The sequence below is a fragment of the Aedes aegypti genome, chromosome 3 (assembly GCF_002204515.2).
Source record: "Aedes aegypti strain LVP_AGWG chromosome 3, AaegL5.0 Primary Assembly, whole genome shotgun sequence".
Lineage (NCBI taxonomy): Eukaryota > Metazoa > Arthropoda > Insecta > Diptera > Culicidae > Aedes > Aedes aegypti.
Window position 1 is genome coordinate 380648861 of NC_035109.1, and position 19993 is coordinate 380668853.

The 19993-nt window shown below is 45.5% G+C and overlaps 1 protein-coding gene across 2 annotated transcripts; it reads right to left on the reverse strand.

Moving 5' to 3' along the window:
* Positions 1-806: 806 nt before the first annotated feature.
* Positions 807-18195, reverse strand: LOC5571920 (putative helicase mov-10-B.1). Of its 2 annotated transcripts, XM_021852926.1 has the most exons (6): positions 17964-18195; positions 17592-17909; positions 16534-17275; positions 2941-3112; positions 2468-2769; positions 807-2401 (listed from the first exon to the last, which is right to left on the reverse strand). In XM_021852926.1, exons 1-6 carry the CDS (start codon positions 18004-18006, stop codon positions 952-954), a joined length of 3027 nt encoding a protein of 1008 aa, XP_021708618.1. In that variant the 5' UTR covers positions 18007-18195; the 3' UTR covers positions 807-951. The 2 variants fall into 2 exon arrangements, with proteins under 2 accessions (XP_021708618.1, XP_001660017.2); XM_001659967.2 differs by lacking the exon at positions 17964-18195 and having other exon boundaries at positions 16534-17283; positions 17592-17690.
* Positions 18196-19993: the final 1798 nt, after the last annotated feature.

Sequence of the window (19993 nt, forward strand, 5' to 3'; positions counted from 1 at the left end):
AAAACCTCATGGAAGGTAAATGGCCGTAGACCGGGTATTCTGCTCTTGGTTGAAATAAGCTTCTTATCTTGACAAGGGACAAACTTGGGATGAATTTATTTAACAATCAACTAATCTATGTTTACTATGATTAATAGTCCCCAACTAGATCTCATCGCCAACAAGTTGGGCTGGTGGTGAATGCATCCAAGACAAAGCACATGCTAGCTGGTGGGGCCGAGCGCGAAAGGGCTCGCATAGGTAGCAGTGTTACGATAGACGGCGATACGTTCGAGGTGATCGACGAGTTCGTCTACCTTGAATCTTTGCTGACGGCTGACAATAACGTTAGCCGTGAAATACGGAGGCACATCATCAGTGGAAGTCGGGTCTATTATGGCCTCCACAAGAAGCTGCGGTCAAAAAAGATTCACCCCCGCATCAAATATACCATGTGCAAGACGCTTATAAGACCCGTAGTCTTTTACGGCCATGAAACGTGGACGATGCTCGAGAAGGACTTCTTTGGGGTTCTCAAACGTCGTGTACTTAGGACGATCCACAAGTTTGCCCAACTCTAAGGCGAACCCAACATCAATAAGGTGGTCGAAGCTGTAAGGATACGAGGGGCAGGGCATATTGAAAGATGTTGTCCGCTCCAGATTCGGTTGGTACAAGAAGGCGCTGATCACAACGAGCAAGATGGGCGGATCAAGTGCACATTTAGCGAGCATGGGGCAGAACCAAGGATGCGGTCACGAATCGAATATTGTGACGTGAAATTTTTGATACAGTGTTTTTTGTTTATTAATTAAATAAATGGAATATACGATGTTAAATTACAATTTTATTCATCAATATCACATACATTTGGGGACAAAAACAACAGTTATAAAATTATTACAAAATAAAACGATACCTCGGCACTTATAAAGACTTCAGAGTAAAACAATATCACAAATGCAAATCTGCTTACAATTTGACTACTCCCATATGCTGGATGATCTTGTCGAGCTGGTCCTGAATCAGCGTCATGTAAGCATCCTTGGCGGGGAGTTCCTTCACCATGTGGCGCTTCTCGTCCAGCTCGAACTTCACACCCCGGATGGCACCGTTGTCGTAGCAGTACCGAATGAACTCGAACCAGTTCGGATCCTGCTGCAGTGTTTCCGGATTACCGATCACGATCAGTAGCGCCTTGGCTCGCGTCAAGGCCACGTTCAGCCGCTTGACGTTGCTCAGGAAGCCGACGCCAGTGGCCCCGGAACGGACCGTGGTCAGAATCATGATCGGCTTCTCACGGCCCTGGAACGCCTCTACGGAACCGACGTCGATCTCGTTCCATCCATGTCGTTGGCACATTTGCTTCACCTTGATGCATTGCTTCTTGTAAGGGCTGATGACCCCAATGGCATTCTGCTCAATGGATCGCTCGTTTATTCCGTCGGAGAGAATCTTACGAATGTAGAACTCGACCAGTTCGATTTCCTTTTGATTGTAGTAGCTGGTGGAGTCTTGCTCGCGAGTCAGCTTACCCATGGTCGATTCGAAGATGATCGGGAACTGACTTGAGGGTAGTTCGGACCAACTGAGAGCCCAATCGACGTTATCCGAAGAGGCACAGGGTTGTAGTTCATTCTGATAGAATCGTTTGTTGGAGAAATTCAGGATGGTTTCGTGGGAACGATAGTTCTGAAGGAGTTTGATAATGACCCGGGTGTTGTAGGTTTCGGTCTTCGGATCTTTCTGATACAGTGGAAGATTCATAAGGCGTTCAAGCATCGAAATGCGTAAACCCATGGTAGCGGCGTATTCTGAGCGGATTACCGGACCAAGTTGCTTCGGATCGCCAGATAGGACAATGGTACCGTTGATCGATCTTTGTGTAGTGATGATCCCAGCGATTGGCACCAGGGCGGACGCTTCCGTAGCACTGCCACACTCATCTATGAAGACGAACGTGAAGTGGTTGGGTTTGACTCGGGCCTGGACGAGTTTACCGGCCGATGTTAGAGTGCTGATGACGATACGACTTCCGTACAATTCCTCCGGGGAAGGCAATCGATAGGTTCCGGTGTTCAAATTCGAACACTCGATCAAGCGAAACGACATTTCGGACATCATCCGTTCGACCTGTTTGGAGAAGAAGCGCAGGATGTCCTCCTTGGGAACGACGTTGAGTAGCCGTTCGGTAAGTTCGTTGCAAGCAAAGTTCGAAGATGCCGTCACGAGAACTCGGGCGTCCGGTTTGAGCTTCCAAATTTGGGCGATTGCTTCTACCAAGGTTGAGGTTTTACCCGTTCCCGGTGGTCCAAACAGAATAAACGGTGCAGGGCGAGCCGTCTCGTTGACAATGTTCACTACAGCCGTTTGCTGCTCGTCGTTACCGGCCAAATTGGCGTTGAACCACTCGAATCGGCCTCTTAACAGTGAAATGAATAGTTCTTTCAAATTCTACAACAATTTTTACCTGATTGCAAGTACGTACCTTTCGAACTGTTGGAACTTCTCTGCCACCTTCGTGGGGAAAAAGAACGAGCTCAAGTCATGTCTCTGGAGGACCTCCAAAGCTTGATATTCCATCCGAATGGGCGTCCGGTTGGGGTTGAATTTCATTCGCCACTTGATGTCGTATCGAAGGGGTTCTTCCGTTTCGAACAGAACCTTGTTGGCGCAAAGCTGCGAAATGACCCCAATGACGGTTTTGATCGACTTGTTCGGACGCGTGTAGGTCAGTTCTATGTAGTCGCCTTCCACTAACGACTTGGGTGCCGTACTGAATTGGTTGAGCTGAAAATATGTACATGAATCATTTACGGCTGAGTACTTTTGAACGGATTTTGGTTTTGGCGAATATCTGCTTTTAGGCAGTTCGAAGTTATGCCCCATATGATCATTTTGCAAAATGACCCTTCGAAATTACACCAAACGCCTCGTTCCCCCCTTCGAAACGCATCATACCCTCAGGCTGTAGAATCTTTTGGGGCCACACGGTTTGAGGTGGACATCGTCCATGTTATAGCGGGACAGCTCGTGCTGAACGTTGTAGTCCTCAATGTTGTTCATCAACTGCAGCATCTTCACATAGTTACTGGCATTAAGTCGACTGCCTTCATCCTTCTGCATGAATGTCCTGAAATGTCGAAACAAGGGGCAATTATTCTCGATTTTCAATTAATTGGAATTAGGGGTCGTCCATATACCACATGAACACAACAAAAAACACGATTTTGGACTCCCTCCCTGTGTACAAGCGTGGACATTTCGTCAACTCTTACCCTCCTCCACAAATCTCCACGTGGACATTTGAAAAAGTATTCCGGCAAATTTGTTCAAATGTTAATTAACATTCAAAATGAGCTGGAACATTTTGCGGAACGATCGTTGAGCATAAACGACAACTAAAAGAGGTAAAGTTGTCAACAGTTTGATGCCTATGGAATATTTGAAAATCGAGTTCAAACGCAAAATCCGTTGTTGAGCATAGCAGATTGAAAATCACAAACCATGAACGTAGTTTGTGTGATTGTGTGTTTTCATCTCGATTTTTACTGAGTTCTCAACAGCCGATTTAACTTGTTGAGCCGGTTATGAATTGAACAGAAAACATTGATAACCAAGCTAACCTAGTTACGTTTGCTGTTGAGAACTCAATGAAAAAATACTGAGTAGAAAAATGATAACTGTGTACATTGCAGGTTAAACATTTGGTATGCTTGATTCGATCATAAATTGATTTGTGCAGTCAACGGAATGATTGACGCAATCGTATTGATTTATTGATTTGGTTGATGTATACTACCTACTACTCCCGGGAATGAGAACATCCCAAGTAGTTACAAGTCCGCTGATTCGCATTTTTTGACTTATTGGGCTATTGTAAGGCCAGTTGTTAATAGCCCAATATTATCAAGAAGTTGGGACAAATTATTGAATATCGTAGTAATTCATAAATTTGTTACTTAATGAAGACTCACTCTGTTCTATCACCAGCTATACGCATATTTCATTAGGTTATGGGCCTACGTCAAGCTTCAAAGCAACTGATTCAACAAGTGGAATTTTATCCAAAAGAAGAATTTCGGAAGCTAGAAAATGAATCCATCGAATCAAGGTGGAGACGGTAGCAGTTCGATGAACCGACCCGGAGGAAGCAATTCTGGCGGAGGCGGTTCAAGAGGCCTGGGCACGAGTGGAAGCATTTCCTTACCGATGGTGGAACGTCTCAAGAGCCGAGAAAACTATTCGTCGTGGGCATTCGCTACTAAGATGATGCTCATCAGGGAAGGTTCTTGGGACACCGTGGAACAAGATCATCAAGATCCGGCTGATAGGTCTTCCCTTAGGGCGTTGGCTACCATTTGCCTGAGTATCGAATCCGTGAATTACAATGTGGTGCAGACAGCGAAAACGACAAAGGAAGTCTGGAACAACCTGAAGACCGTTTTTCAAGACGATGGTATGACGTGAAGAATTGGAGTGCTGCGGAAGCTGCGGAATGTTCATCTGTGGAGCAATACGTAAACGAGCTGATGTCAACTAGTCACAAGTTATCGGAGGTCGGCTTCAAAGTCAACGATACTTGGCTGGCTAGCGACGAGTAAAACGAACTGCTACAAGGAGTTGTGCCGGGAAGCTGACGCAAATCCCTGGGGCAACGCTGAAATGTGTCCCGACAAACTGAAGGCGATAGTGCACGGTCTCTTTCCTACACATGCTCCAACCGCGTGGCCGCCCACACCGTACGCTGACGTAGATGAAGAAAATGCCGGTATACAAGTGTCTAACGCCGAGCTGATAACGGTTGCGAAAGGATTGCAGCTGAACAAAGCTCCCGGACCAGATGGTATCCCTAATGTTGCGCTAAAGGGCAGCAATCTTGGCGTTCCCAGACATATTCAGGACAGCGTTGCAGAAGTGTCTAGCGGAAGGCTGCTTCCCAGACAGATGGAAGCTGCAGAAGCAGTTGGCTCATCATAAAACGGAGGTGGTGCTGGTCAGCAACTGCAAGACGGTTCAGCAGTTGGAGATCAACGTCGGAGGGCACGCAATCCCATCGAAGCGCTCTCTAAAGCATCTCGGAATAATGGTCGACGACAGGCTAAACTTCGGCAGCCACGTAGACTATGCCTGTGAAAAGGCAGCGAAAGCTGCTAACACCGTAGCCAGGATCATGCCCAACATTGGAGGACCAAGAAGCAGTACGAGGCGTCTTCTAGCGACCGTATCATCATCTATACTGAGGTATAGAGTCCCGGCTTGGGCTGCAGCGTTGGAAACCAAACGTAACCGAGATAAGCTGGCAGATACGTTCCGGCTCATGGCTATACGGACTACTCTAAGTAGTACGTAGCGTATCACCGGCTTGAGTCGTTGGAGCGCCAGTGAACCGGAAGCCACCCTGCAACCGGAATCGCTGGACCGACTTCGGCACTCCACCGGCTAGTATCGAATCATGAAGAAGCGCGTAGCCGGAGTAGGCTAGCTCCACCGTCGGGGACTAGGCCGAGTAGCATCGATCGTCACAAACCAGTTTTGGGTCGTCTGGGCGCAAGTGAACCGGAAGTCATCCTCCAACCGGAATCGCTGGACCGACCTCGGCATCCAACTGGTCAACCAGGAGAGCTCGAACAGCAGCAGCGGAGAACGAGTCGTCGTAGAGCAACGAACTGCACATGAGCGTCCAGTAGAAGTTTAACAGGGCTCTGACGCGAGGCCAGCCCAAAGGAAGTATGCGTCGTCGCACAGAAAGCTGTCCAAAGCCCCAGCGAGATGTTCAACCGCTAATTGGGCCAAACGAGTAGTCGCAGAGACACCGTAGAAATGTCGTAGTGAGCAGCGTTGTTGACGACATTAAGCTCTAACAGCGAACTAGCAGAACAGCTAGAGGCGAAGTGCATGAGCACAGCCCTCCCTCGATGAAGTTGCTTGATGTAGTTTCGGGGAGGATCGAGCTACCCATTTTTTATAAACTTAAAATTTAAGAGCTGTTAGGTACATTCCATCAATAGAAATAATAAACCATAGAAGAATAATGTCGCTGGTGTTCCCTTTGTTCTCGCTCAGAAACATGTTGGGTACATAAGTGTCAAACTGCATACATTTTCGCGTTGACATTTATAGCCCCGCCTATCTCCGCCAGCAAAAGATGTTCCTACTGCGACACCAGCGACATTCTTCTTCTATTGTTTATTACTTCTATTATTCCATCCCTCTTTTGTTGAAACTTTAAATTTAAGAACTGAAAGGTACATCACGGGAACGACGAGTTGGTATCAAGTTGAATAGCCATGTATTGCCGTTGCCTTGGTCTCTGTTGAGTAGCGTCGTAGGTACCTGTTTGCAAATTTCCAGACTCTCCGTCACATCCAATTTCCAAGGAGAAGAAACATTCCGCAAAATTTTGATATCGGCCGTCGTAATTGTATGACCCTCTGAAAAGACATGTTCTGCCACCTTAGATTTGAAATCGTATGTCATCCCCTTGTCTATCCTCTTCTGAGCTTTTCCTATTTCCGCTAAGTGTTCCTTGAATCTAACCTCGAGAGACCGGTTTGTTTGACCAACGTAGACCTTGCTGCAGTGAGAACAACTGATTTTGTAAACACCAGCCTTGTTTAGTGCGTTTACCGAATCCTTGGTAGAGTTTTAAGTTGGTTGTCTCTGCTGGAAAACTCCAAATCGATTCCGAAATTCCTTAGATTTGGGCGGAGCTGTTTGCTGATGTGTATGACCCTCTGTACGTGCCATAAATTCTTTTGACTTTTACTCTGCGCCGTGTGTTGGTGCTGTCTCACTCTCTCTCACGGGCCGCTTGATAACAGGGCCCACAGTAAAATTCAAACGTTTTATAGCATGTCGTATGGGATGGAGACTCTCTTCATGGGTTCAGTGATAGGGGTTAGTGTCGTCAAAGCACTCCGAATTTGCTGTCTTTCTTTTTGGTCGATGATGGATTTTATCGTCCTATGCTTGTATCCGTTTATTCTTGCCGTCTCGTAGATGTATTCCAGTTCCTTGGTCTTCCCGTCATCGCTGAGGGGTAGAGTTTGCATCCTGCGGACCATATGTGGTGAAATGCTGCAATCTTGTGCTGGAACGAATGATTCGATGTGTAGGGGATGACTCGCTGGGTGAACTTTCTTCCCTAGTGACAAGCAGATCCAAAAACGGTAGTTTTCCATCCCTCTCCTCCTCGTGGGTGAATTTGATATTCTTGTGTATGCTGTTGATTGTAGGCAAAAATCTTGCTAGATCGTTCCGCTTGATAACGCAGAAAATGTCGTCGACGTATCTCCACCATTTATCCGGTAATACTCCTTGTTTCTTTAAATTTTCCTCAAAATTCGCCATGAATAGTTCGCACAAAAACGGGGAGAGAGGGTTTCCCATGGGGGCTCCTTACGTCTGTTTGTGGAAATTTCCTCGAAATTGAAAGTAGTTTTCGTCCATGCACAATCTTGCCAACCTCATGTATGTCCTGACCTTTCCTTTCCATGCTGCATCCGTCCTTCAGGGTAATAGCCAGTCCTCAAGAAGATTTAGGGAATTCTTTACTGGAACGCTGGGAAAAAGAGACGCTACGTCGAAAGAAACCATCATCTCGTCATCCTCGATGTGTCATGTCTCTAATAGTTTCTGGGAGCACTCCTGGGTGTTTTTAACTGACCTAGTGGGGAATGGTTTCGGCATACTCTGGAATTTCTTGACAAACCATTTCGCCAGTTAATGAATGTGGGATCCGACGGCCGAAATGATTTCTCGCATCTCGCATTTCTTTTCCCGGCTTGTGAATCTTCGGAAGTCCTTTAATCCGTGGAAGAATGGGGTTTGACTCTTTCAAACGAGCCTCGCCAATGATCGCCTTGTAGTCCTTCGGGGTTTTGTCTGTGAGCTTGGACTCATCAAGCTAGGGTAGTGGATCCACTCTCAAATGTCGGTAGGGGCCTTCGTTTATTTTTTTTTCCATTTGTTCGTCGTAATCCGTCTTATCCATGATGACGACCGCGTTGCTTTTATCCGCCTTGATGTAGAACAATGGTTTATCCTTAAGTTCTTTCACGATCCTCGTCTCGTCCTTGTCTGCCCTGCTGCGTTGTCCTGTTGTCATTTATTGGTACGGTTTGGGTGATCGCTATTTCCATGTCTACGATGATTTTCTCCACGTCAGGCTTCGTAGTCACCGCATAAACCCTTGTTGAGATGTGTCAATTGTTCTACTGTGAGCTGCTGCGCAGAACGATTAACTACGAAATTTTCAATGGGTTCTACAATCGGAGTAGGAACGAGGTTACCTTCCGTCGCCTTGGATCGCCTGGTAGCTATTTTTTTTCCGGTGTAGCCTGTTCTTCCTGTAGATAAAAACCGAATTTAGTACTATACCATTTAATTCCACTAGAGTTGACTTTTGACAGATACGCATATTTCGACCTTAACTGTAAGGCCGTCTTCAAGTCGAGTCTAGTACACGACACTGAAGACGGCCTTACAGTTGAGGTATTCCACTAAACAGCTCGAAGATTTATTATCATAAAATGATGTTTGGAGTAAACTAATGACTTCGATTCAATGCACCCTAAACTGTTTAAAATAGGTATGCGAGGTGAAATTAAAAGATTTCATAACTGTTAGCAGGATTGAGTGACTGTTTTGTCATACCTTTGCATACACCTGAATATTAGAGTGCCTGTAAACAAGAGTGACGTCATGTTCCAGTTTTGACAGGTCTCCTGCTCGATTGGAACGCGGATTTGTATGGAAATGACAGTTCACCGCTGTTCCAATTTTGACATTGACGCCACTCTTATCTAGATCCACTCTGCTGAATATGTGTAACTACCTTCCCATACATATACCTTGCTCCGCACGTTTTGACAGTTCAGTACAGACAGCCATTATATAAATATTCTTCCCCGCGTGCGTGAGCATGTGCTCATTAAATTTCCTCAACTAAAGAACTAAGAATAAATATAGTAAGTGTTAAAACAAATAGCTGTTGTGTGTATTACTCGGCCAGTCACAATAGTTCTGGCGACGAGGATGCGGAATGCAGAAAACCCCGACCGAAATGCTGCTGCTGCTGCCGTTGCTGCCGCCGGAGAAGGAGAAGACCCTCCTGCCGCTGCTGGAGCTCCGCCACCAAACTTTACGATCGACCCCTTCGACAAGAAAAAGTTGAAGTGGATGCGGTGGGTGGAGCGGTTGGAGAATGCTTTTGCGATTTACGGAGTTGCCGACCCAGCGATGCGGAAAAACTTGCTGCTGCATCATATGGGAGCCGAGACGTACGACATTGCGTGCGATCGGATTGCACCCGAAACTCTCCGGCAGAAAAACTACGATGAAATCGTCGGTGTTTTGGAAGGATGCTTTAACCCCCAGCCGCTGGAAATCAGTGAGAATTTCCGGTTTAAGTGCCGCCGGCAAGGCGATAAAGATGCTGCTTCTGCTGATGAGACGGTTGATCAGTATTTGTGTGGCGTTGCGACGAATAGCCGTCACCTGTAACTTTGGTGCATATCTCGAGACAGCCCTGCGGAATCAGTTGGTATTCGGTATCAAGCGGAACGATATCCGAAGCCGGCTGTTAGAGAGGAGACAACTGACCCTTCAAGATGCCCGGGACATAGCCGTGAGTATGGAGCTATCCCGAAAAGGAGGTGCCGAAATCGAAGGGAGCTTGGGCAGACAAGAGGTAAACGCCGTGCATCGATCGACAGGACAAAAAGGTAACCCAGAGAAGAAAAATAAAATAAACACTGGGGGAAAGTCTTTCACTAAAGTGGGGCAAAGTGCAAGCGATTCTTCTTGTTTTCGCTGCGGGGAAAAGTCGCACTTTGCAAATACGTGCAGGCACAAAGATACAGTGTGTTCGTTCTGCAAACTGAAAGGACATCTTGCGAAAGTTTGCATGAAGAAGGCCGCCTCCGGGAAGTCCAGTACCAGCCGTGCCGGGAACAAATCGAATGCGGTGCAGACGAACTATTTGCATCAATCCGGTGACGGTGACGATCGCGGTAGTACGCAAGTGCGGGAAGTGTGTACCGTGGACACGAAGGGCGGTAGTGCTCGTTTTTGGCTGGACGTTCGCGTGAACGGTAAAAACATTCGTTTCGAAGTGGATACTGGATCGCCGGTCAGTATCATTAACGCGAAGTGCCGGGACAGATACTTTTCCGAATCACAAATGCGAAGTTGTAGTACAAATCTCGTGAGTTACTGCGGAACCAGTATCGATGTACTGGGAGTTCTCGACGCGCGTGTCGAGTATGGAAGTGGAAGTGTTACGTTACAACGGTGTCGTGGACTCTGAAAAACACCCACTTCTCGGGCGCGAGTGGCTTAATGCGGTTCCGGTCGATTGGAGTAGCGTGCTCCAGAATCCGGATGCGGTAAACGCGATTTCTGATACTGCTCTCTCCCACACTGCTGCTTTGAAGGAGGTTTTGGGACGGTTCCCGAAAGTGTTCGATGATTCCATCGGGAAAATTTGCGATGTTCAAGCCAGCCTGCCGTTGAAGAAGAATGCCGTACCGGTGTTCCTGAAGGCGAGGAAGATTCCGTTCAACTTGCAGAAAACTGTGGAGAACAAACTTGACAAGCTCGAAGCAGAAGGCGTCCTTACGAAGGTGAACCAGAGCAACTGGGCTACACCCATCGTTCCGGTGAAAAAGTCTCAAGGCCGTGTGCGGATTTGCGGGGACTATAAACAAACGGTCAATCCAAACCTGATTGTGGACAGGCATCCACTTCCTACGGTGGATGAACCTTTTGCGTTGTTGGCCGGAGGGAGAAAATTTACCAAAATCGACCTCGTTCAGGCCTACCTACAGCTGGAAGTAGCTCCGGATGACAGAGAGATATTAACGTTGAGTACGCACCGTGGCTTGTATCGTCCAAATCGGCTAATGTACGGCGTCGCATCGGCGCCAGCAATCTGGCAACGCCAGATGGAAGTGATCCTGCAAGGGATCGAAGGAGTCAGCGTATTTCTGGACGATATCAAGGTCACGGGCCCCGATGATGCCACGCATCTTCAACGATTAACAGAGGTTCTAAGAAGGCTAGACCACCATGGTATCCGGGTCAACAAGGGAAAATGCGAGTTTTTTGCGGATCAAATTGACTACTGTGGTTATCGCATCGATAAGCATGGTGTCCACAAAATGCCAAACAAGGTTGCAGCCATCCAGAATATGCCTCAGCCCAAGAACATGGATGAAGTCCGGTCGTTCATTGGACTGATCAACTATTACGCGAGATTTTTCCAGAACCTCAGTACAGTACTCTACCCTCTAAACAACCTTCTCAAGAACGATGTACCGTTCGAGTGGACTAGGCAGTGCGACCAATCGTTAAAGATTGTGAAGAGCCAGAGGCAGTCGGAGAAATGTCTTGTCCACTACTCGCCGGAGCTACCGTTGCTGCTTGCCACAGATGCGTCACCCTACGGTGTGGGTGCGGTGCTGAGTCACCTGATGCCGGACGGAACGGAGCGTCCGATACAATTTGCTTCTCAAACGCTTAGCCGAGTTCAACAAAAGTACATGCAGGTCGATAAGGAAGCATACGCGATCATTTTCGGCGTAAAGAAGTTTTTTCAGTTTTTGTACGGCCGGAAGTTCACGCTGATCACCGACAACCAGGCAATATCCAAAATATTCGGAGAGCACAAGGGACTGCCGGTGATGTCAGCCTTTGGAATGCAACATTATGCAACATACCTGCAGTCGTTCGACTACCAGATCCGTTTTAGAAAGTCTGCAGATCACGCAAACGCGGATGCAATGTCCCGTATTCCTCTGTCTCAAGCTGACCCGGAAAACATGATTGAAGAGGCCGACGTCGTCGAACTAAACCAGATCGAGACGTTGCCGTTGACTGCTGCAGAACTGGCTCAGGCCACGACTGAAGATCAGTCGGTGCGGAATCTCATCCAAGGAATTAAGCACGGTCAGCCAGTGGATCCCAGAGATCGCTTCGGGGTGGAACAAAACGAGTTTTCGCTCCAGAAAGGATGTTTGCTACGAGGAATACGAGTATACGTGCCACCGACTCTTCGGAGGAAAGTATTGCAAGAACTTCACTCTACCCATTTTGGAACTACCCGTACGAAGTCCTTGGCCAGAGGATACTGCTGGTGGGTAGGGTTGGATCGAGATATCGAGGAGATGGTTTCCAACTGTGCCGAGTGCCAATCGGTCAGACCGGAACCAGCGAAATCTAGATTCCACTGCTGGGAGACGCCGACGCAGCCATTCCAGAGGGTCCACGTTGACTTTGCGGGCCCATTCCATGACACGTATTTCTTCATTCTGGTCGACGCTTACAGCAAATGGCCGGAGATAAAGGTGTGCAAGTCGACCACAGCGGAGAACACCGTGAACATGTGCCGGGAGATATTTGCTACATTCGGAATACCATCGGTGCTGGTTAGTGACCATGGTGTTCAATTCACGTCGGAGACCTTCCAACAGTTCCTGCGAATAAACGGCATCGTCCATAAGATGGGAGCGCCGTATCATCCATCCACGAACGGGCAAGCATAACGCTACGTGCAAACGTTTAAGTAAAAGCTGAAGTCCATGAAGTGCCCAAAAACGGAGTTCAATCTGGAGATATCGAACATCTTGCTGACCTACCGGAAGATGCTGCACCCTTCCACGGGTCAATCGCCGTCCATGCTGATGCTCGGCCGTCAAATCCGGTCGAGAATTGATTTGATGCTGCCCAAGAACGAGCCGAAACCGATTGGAGATTTTGCTGTGCGAACGTTTTTGGACGGAGATCGTGTTCGAGTGCGAGACTTTCTTTCGCGCGACAAATGGAAGTTCGGGAAGATCATCGAGAAAGTGGGCAACACCGTCCGTCTAGATGACGGAAGAATATTTTTTTTTTTGTTTTTTTACAAGGGGGAAATCTGCAAACAGATCCCCTGAGAAGATAACTCAGGGAATGCGTGACTGACGCACCAACGACGACCCGCTAAAACCAGCCTATGCACTGTGCTTGAGCAATTCATTTAGAATTGCTCAAGTGGTGAACAGTGCATCGACATGACCCTTCACTCAAGATAATGTCCTCATTTGATGCATGTGCCAACCCATATGGATTTTTGCAATGGTGGTTTGCATATGAAGGGTATGTGCGAAATCAATGAATTGTCGTCAATCTTTATTTCCATTGAAAGTATAATTATTTCATATCCAATCCATAACCCATACACATACTTTACATGGGCGGCTTCAATGGAGTATATTGATTGGACAAATCATATTAATGAACGTTTTTAGTTTTCCTTGTTATATTCAATAATGATCAAAAATAAAGAAGAAAGGTTTGTTGTATAGATTAATAGACATATTACAACAGCCTCAATATGCGGTATGATAAAAAAAATAATAATTATAATAAGCGGTTGAAGCAGACGAAGCAAAAATTGCTTGTGTAGGCAACTCGTTTTGGTCTTTATTCTCATCACATCTCTGTGGGCAGTGAGGTGGGTAGTTCATCAGTCGGTTATCGTCCTGGTTATCGTTTATTGCTGTAATATTCTCTGCATAAAAGTAGAGTAAGTTATAACAATACCATAGAGTTGATTTTCAGTCATAATTACCTTCCAATAGGGTCCTAAAGCCCTGTCCCAATTTTAGTGCCAAACGCTTAAGTTTAGGCTAAAAACACATGTTTACTCAATTTTGTAATGTTTCTCGTTTGTTTAAGTCCAAAAAACATTTTTTTATGTTTCTTTAGATTTTGTCATCCCTTGCTTTAAACTCAAATTTTGGGGGTATTTTGTTTTCCGTGTCCCTTCCGCAATGTCAGATAGGAACAACCCCATAGTAGCTGTGTTCAATGACTTTGATCGAACTTGCTCGGGGTTGGTTGTACTAGCTCGTATTTTTGTCAACAAATAACTGTCAAAGCTACTTCGAGCAACTCCAAGCTGCTTTCTCAATGAACGCTCTTTTTACTCTTTTTACTAATTTACCGGAATTCCACGTGAAAAAAAATCGCGCACTTAACAATCCGTATCGCTTCGGAATTTTGCTTTTTCTTTCTCAATTTTTACGTTTTTAAAACCCCAAAAACACGAGCTACTGCGAGCTGGTTGAACTAGCTCGGACTCTAGCTTCCAACCTGTTTCGAGCGACTCGGAGTTGGTTGGACTCGGCTCAATGAACACAAACCCGAGCGACTCGAAGTAGGTTGGAGTGGCTCAATGAACACCAAAAGCTGACTCGCAAGTGGTTGCAACCAAGTCCGAGCAGCTCGTTGAACACAGCTAGTGTTAAAACTAAAAACCCTGTGGTGTTTTTGTCGACTATACGAACGTCAAACATGATCAAAAGTGTCAAGGTTCATTAATGGACCAAATTTTAAAATTGAGGTTAAAATATGATATAGCCGATATTTGAGCGGGGAAAATTGCTAAAATAGTTGCAGTTACATGCTCTTTCGTGTTATTAAATAAAAACAAGATTTCATTAAACATTTTAGGACCCTATTCAAACAAAATATCGCTAAACGAATGCAGCTTATGGTTGGTATCCACTTCGTAAGTACTTTGCAAAAGGATAGGACAAGTAATGGTCAAGAAATACTTCAGCTGTTCAAATTACTTGAGCTGTATCCAGTTGACAAGTAAAGCTGATTTCGTAACATTGGTAACGCCTGCTGTACAAATCAAATGGAGCTGTCACTATTCCGTACGGAAAAATGTGCCGCTCAATTATTCCGCAAGTAAAAGTGACATTTCGCTCATTCTGGATCAGCTGTGAAAATTACTTTGGTAATTAGCAACAAATTGTACTTGACCGCTCTACTTAGGATGTGGATACTAGGCTTTATTTAGATCACCACCGCGAAAACTTTTTACGGACGTCATGTTTTTACACAATGTGAATGTATACATTGCACATACTTTGAATACGTTTCAAATGGCGTATATGTGCTGCAAATAGTAGGTATTTATTACTATCATAGTGTGTATATGGCACATATAAAACAAATGATTTTGGAAATTTAAGCAACGTATGTGCAAATCCACATTAATTCAAGGGAGCCATTTTCTTGAGTGTTGGACTCAGACCCTCATCTCCCCGGAACCACCTTACGGTATTTCTTCGGGAAGGGACCAGTGCATATAGCACAACACGTGTAGCAGAAGTAGCCTAGGCTAAACTGCTTCTCCTAGCCGACTTAAACAATGTTACAAGGGACCAGCCTCGGCAGGGCTAATCCTCTGCAGCCAACTCTTGGTCGGCGCGCCATAGACGCTGCAATTCTAACATAATGTGAGTGACAGCCGTAGTTACTGCATTCCAGCACTCGGCATCCGCGAACACGACATGCTCCGCTGTTTCATCTACACCAGCACAATTGGGGCACGCAGGAGATTCTGAGTGCCCGAACCTATGCAGGTACTGTCTAAAGCAACCATGTCCTGACAGAAACTGCGTCAGGTGGAAGTTCACTTCCCCATGGCTTCTACCATACCAATCTGACACATTTGGTATTAGCCGATGGGTCCATCTACCCTTAGTGGAGTTATCCCATTCCTGCTGCCAGCTTCTGAGCGTTTCCTCTTTACACGTGTCGCGGACTCCTCTGGTACCCCTTTGGTTGAAGCATTGAACATCTTCCTTGATGATGAGCCCGATGGGCGTCATCCCGGCTATGATGCACACGGCCTCTTTAGATACCGTCCGGTATGCACTTGCTACTCTTAAGCACATTATCCTGTACGTGCTTTCCAACCGCTTTAGGTTGACGGAAGAATATGGGAGCGTCACATCGACCACATTATCGGAGTTGGTGCGAACTTACGTGAAGGTTTGGTGAACACCCCTAGAGAGGAGGTGGACACTGAACGAGATGTGCCAACAGTTCCTGTTCCTGTTTCGGTGGCAACCGCCGCTGAGCCTACTGGTGAGGTGGCTACTGGTGCAAGACCGGTGGTGCGCCCCCAACCTGCTACGCCATCAACGGAGACTTTCCCTGAGTCGAACCAGCCGTTTTCGACCCCAAGGACCCCGCAGTCGGTCCAAGAAGTGCCAACTCAGCCCCTCAGGCGTTCAAGTCGAGTGATCAAACCTCCCCAGAAATTGAATTTGTAACTTTATCCTTCGAACTCTTATTTCAAAAAGAGGGAGAGTTGTCATACCTTTGCATACACCTGAATATGTGTAACTACCTGCCCATACATATACCTTGCTCCGCACGTTTTGACAGTTCAGTACAGTCAGCCATTATATAAATATTCTTCCCTGCGTGCGTGAGCATGTGCTCATTAAATTTCCTCAACTAAAGAACTAAGAATAAAAGATAGTAAGTGTTAAAACAAATAGCTGTTGTGAGTATTACTCGGCCAGTCACAACATGTTTGATATTTGAAAAATTGATTTTAGTGTTTCCTCAATTCAATGAAAGATGTCCACGTGGACATTTAATTTAAACCTCCCCCCTCTCCGTGACCTAGTGTGAACTTTCTCATACCCCTTACCACCCTTTAAGTTGTCCACGTGGTATATGGACGGCCCCTTATCTACTCACTGAATACTGTTACACAGCTCGCGTTCCTTCCTAGAATACGAGTCGACCATCTCGAAATCGTTCTTGAAGACCGCCACCAGCTCGATTGGTGGAAGGTAATCTTTCAACTTGCCCAACACAATGGGTTCATGGGTCACAAGTAGTTCGACCGGTACCTTCAATACCCGAAAGTGGTACTGCTCCACGTATTCCAGTATCCGATTGAATTGCACCAGAATGGTGTAGTCATGCTCCGGCACGAGAAACATTCCCGTGGTGATGGAGAACTTGTAGCTATCGCCCGGATTGATCGTGATTGGCCACACGTCCCGATTGACCGGCATCAGTTGCTTCGTCGAGTGGTACAGATAGACACAATCGATATGCATGGCCGAGTGATGCGTGTTCCGGATTGTGAACAGCGTCACCGGACTCAAGGCGTCGTAATGATGGACCACGTTCAACCTTTGTCCCGTCTGAAGGCAGTCGTTAGCGGGGACAATCTTGAAGTTGTCCCCATGTACAGATTCGAAGTGTTTCGTATAGTTTTCGGGCGAGGGGAAACTTTTCCGGCAAACGAAGCAACTCCGGGACGATGATTCAAAGGTATACTTCAGCAAACGCTCAACGGTTGTTACGTACAGGATTTCCGCTAATGGACGCTGTGCTTCCATCATTTCCCGGATTTCCTTAAGGGCCAGATCGTTGGCAAGCAACGCTTTCTGAGCAAGCGAACGTTTGTCCTGGTTTTTAGTGGCTAGCTCTGGAATCCTCAAAAAATAAAAAATACGAATCACCCACCCTTTGCCCGCGGGTTTCCAACGAAAGGCTGAACACATAAGACTGAACGATCGAAATTCTGAATACAGTTGATTCTCCACAACTTGATGTTCTAAAACTCGAACATTTATATGAGAAAACAATCTTCTTTGAGCGTTATTTTCTCAATACCTCCTTATTCATATGTGACATTTATGCCTTTAAGGGAAGTGGAGTTCATTTTAATAATGTTCAGCCTTCCGTGTCCAACCTAATGTTGGAATCCCCTTCGCGCCCCACTTTCCACCATTTCCACTCACCGGCATGAAGTCGCTGTTCGTGCTTCTCCAGTAAATCTCGCAACCGTTCCATATTAAACCTAAACTGTTTCGGCCCCTCCTCGGACTCTTCCCGTTGTTCCTTCTGTTCCAGCTGCTGTTGCTTCAGGGCGGTCTTCGTTATCAACCCGTGGTTCATCAGAACCCACCCCAGTTCGTCTATTTTGACTCGGGTGATACGCCGGAGACGGATTTCCTCCAGCAGCTTTTCCCGGAGTTTCTTTTTGATGATTCCGCCGTCCTTGATGAGATTGTGCCGATAGATGCGCACCACAAACGATTCAATTTCGTGCTTCTGCCCTGAAAGTGAAGACATTGATTTTGCCTGTATCCCATAAAAATGGGAAAACTTACGATCGAATCGCTGCTGCATAAACTTATTCGAGATGATTTCCATTGTATCACTGAAGATTTTTGCAAGTTAATGATATCTAAAGTCTTTTAAAATAAAGATATCCAGTAAAAATTAACAGAAAAATATAACACACCAACGATAACGAAATTAAAGAGCGACCGTCAACAAACAACGAATGACAGTTCAGCCGCGGGAAAACAAAAAAGCCAAAAAAGGCGCTTAGAAACCGGATGTAAGAAATCGTTACAGCGGTTGTTATTACACGATTCGCTGAAATTACCCAAGTCACAAGCCCCAAGCCAGGCACCCACACTGAAATGAATTTTATTGTAGAAACAACTGAATTCATGGTAAAATTCTGGACAAACATTTCAAAAGGGCACATCGACATTGGTAAACATTGGCTTTGCAAGCCGCTGTTGAGCCCAATTCAACTCGATCACGCTCACCAATACCACTATCAGAAAGAGCTAACACCAATCTTTTTGATAGTGGTGTTAGTTTGCGTGGGCGGGCTAAAAAGGGCTCAACAGCAACGTTCCTAAAAAAGGCTCAAGACCTTTTGGGCCCTTTTCAAATGTTTATCCAGAATTAAGAACTGTACCAACGATTTTTAATCGACTACATCAATCTGTTAACTCTACCAAAACATAGTCAACATCACTACACAAGAAAATTTCTTCTGTAGATTTAACCAGAGTTGTAGTATTTTTGACTAGAAACATTCTAGATTTGAGAAGTTTAACATCATACTTTTGACCATACTGTGTTTTACGGTAGGTGTCACGGACTGAAATATTTACAATGCTTTGTAGTGGATCCTGCATATATGCATGATTTTATTGATTTTAAGTGTCACTCTGAATGGAATTTTCTTAACGTGCATGATCACTCTGCACTCTGAATAGAATTTTCTCAACGTGCAGCATCAGCCACTGCTCATGTTCGAAAGTATAGATACTACATGTTCGAAAGGTTTTTTATTCATACCAAAAGTGTAGTAAACTTTGCGGATTTTGTTTTTGAGTAGATGCTACATATAGTAAAGTTCAATGCTTTTTATTCATACCGCCTACTGTGTTGTACGGTAGGTGTCACGGACTGAAATATTGCAGGTTGTTTTGAAATATGGATTTTCGGTGTACTTCGTTGATCACACTTATTTTCTTGCTTGGAGGCGGTTGCCGATAATCATTTCACAAATTTATTCAAAAACAAACTTTTTCAATGGAATAAACGAAAAAGATCCAGGAGTTTTCCCATAGTAAATCCCTGGGAGGGAGGCACCTATACTACACACGAAATATAAGACAACGTTATTTTGAACTGCAAGATAACTCCAGCTTGCAAACAACAATCAAGGCAGGCTTCGAAACAATCGGTAGTTTCCTTTTGTTGTGCACCTTCGATCATTCCTGACAAACATGAAAAAAGGGCCACAGTTTTTTATGCACTAAATATTCATTTTCATTGGAAAAAGTAGAACGATGAGTTTTTCAATGCTTTATGTTCAATCAGATTAAATGGTGCTCACGTGACATTACTTGCGTTATGTGCATGAATTGATTATCATTCGATTTATATCACTTTTGAAGAAATACGAAAATGTGTTTTAATCAGTTACGCGCTTTTTTCAGGTTAGTCAAATGTTTGACCTCTGGGCTCACAGTGACAGTTCGTGACAGCGGAATCTCGGCTCACTATGACGTACAGAAATTTTGTATTGGTTTCTCCCTCCCAGGTAAATCCCATACAAACTTTGAACGGCTGGCGCTAAAATATAGTTTCACCGATCAAGCTGAAATTTTGCACAGTTGTTATAAGACCCAAATGCAATCCAAAAAGTGGACTGGAGCGAGAATCTAAATTTTGTCCCACGCTAATGGTCTGTAGGTGACTCAGGATTATCTGAGCATCTACTTAGCTTTTATCGCTTTATTCATACGGATTTGGATGTTCGAAAAGTAAATGCTCAAGTATTCAGTTTTGTGGGATTATGCAGTGATCGCCCCTCAATAATTAGATAAAC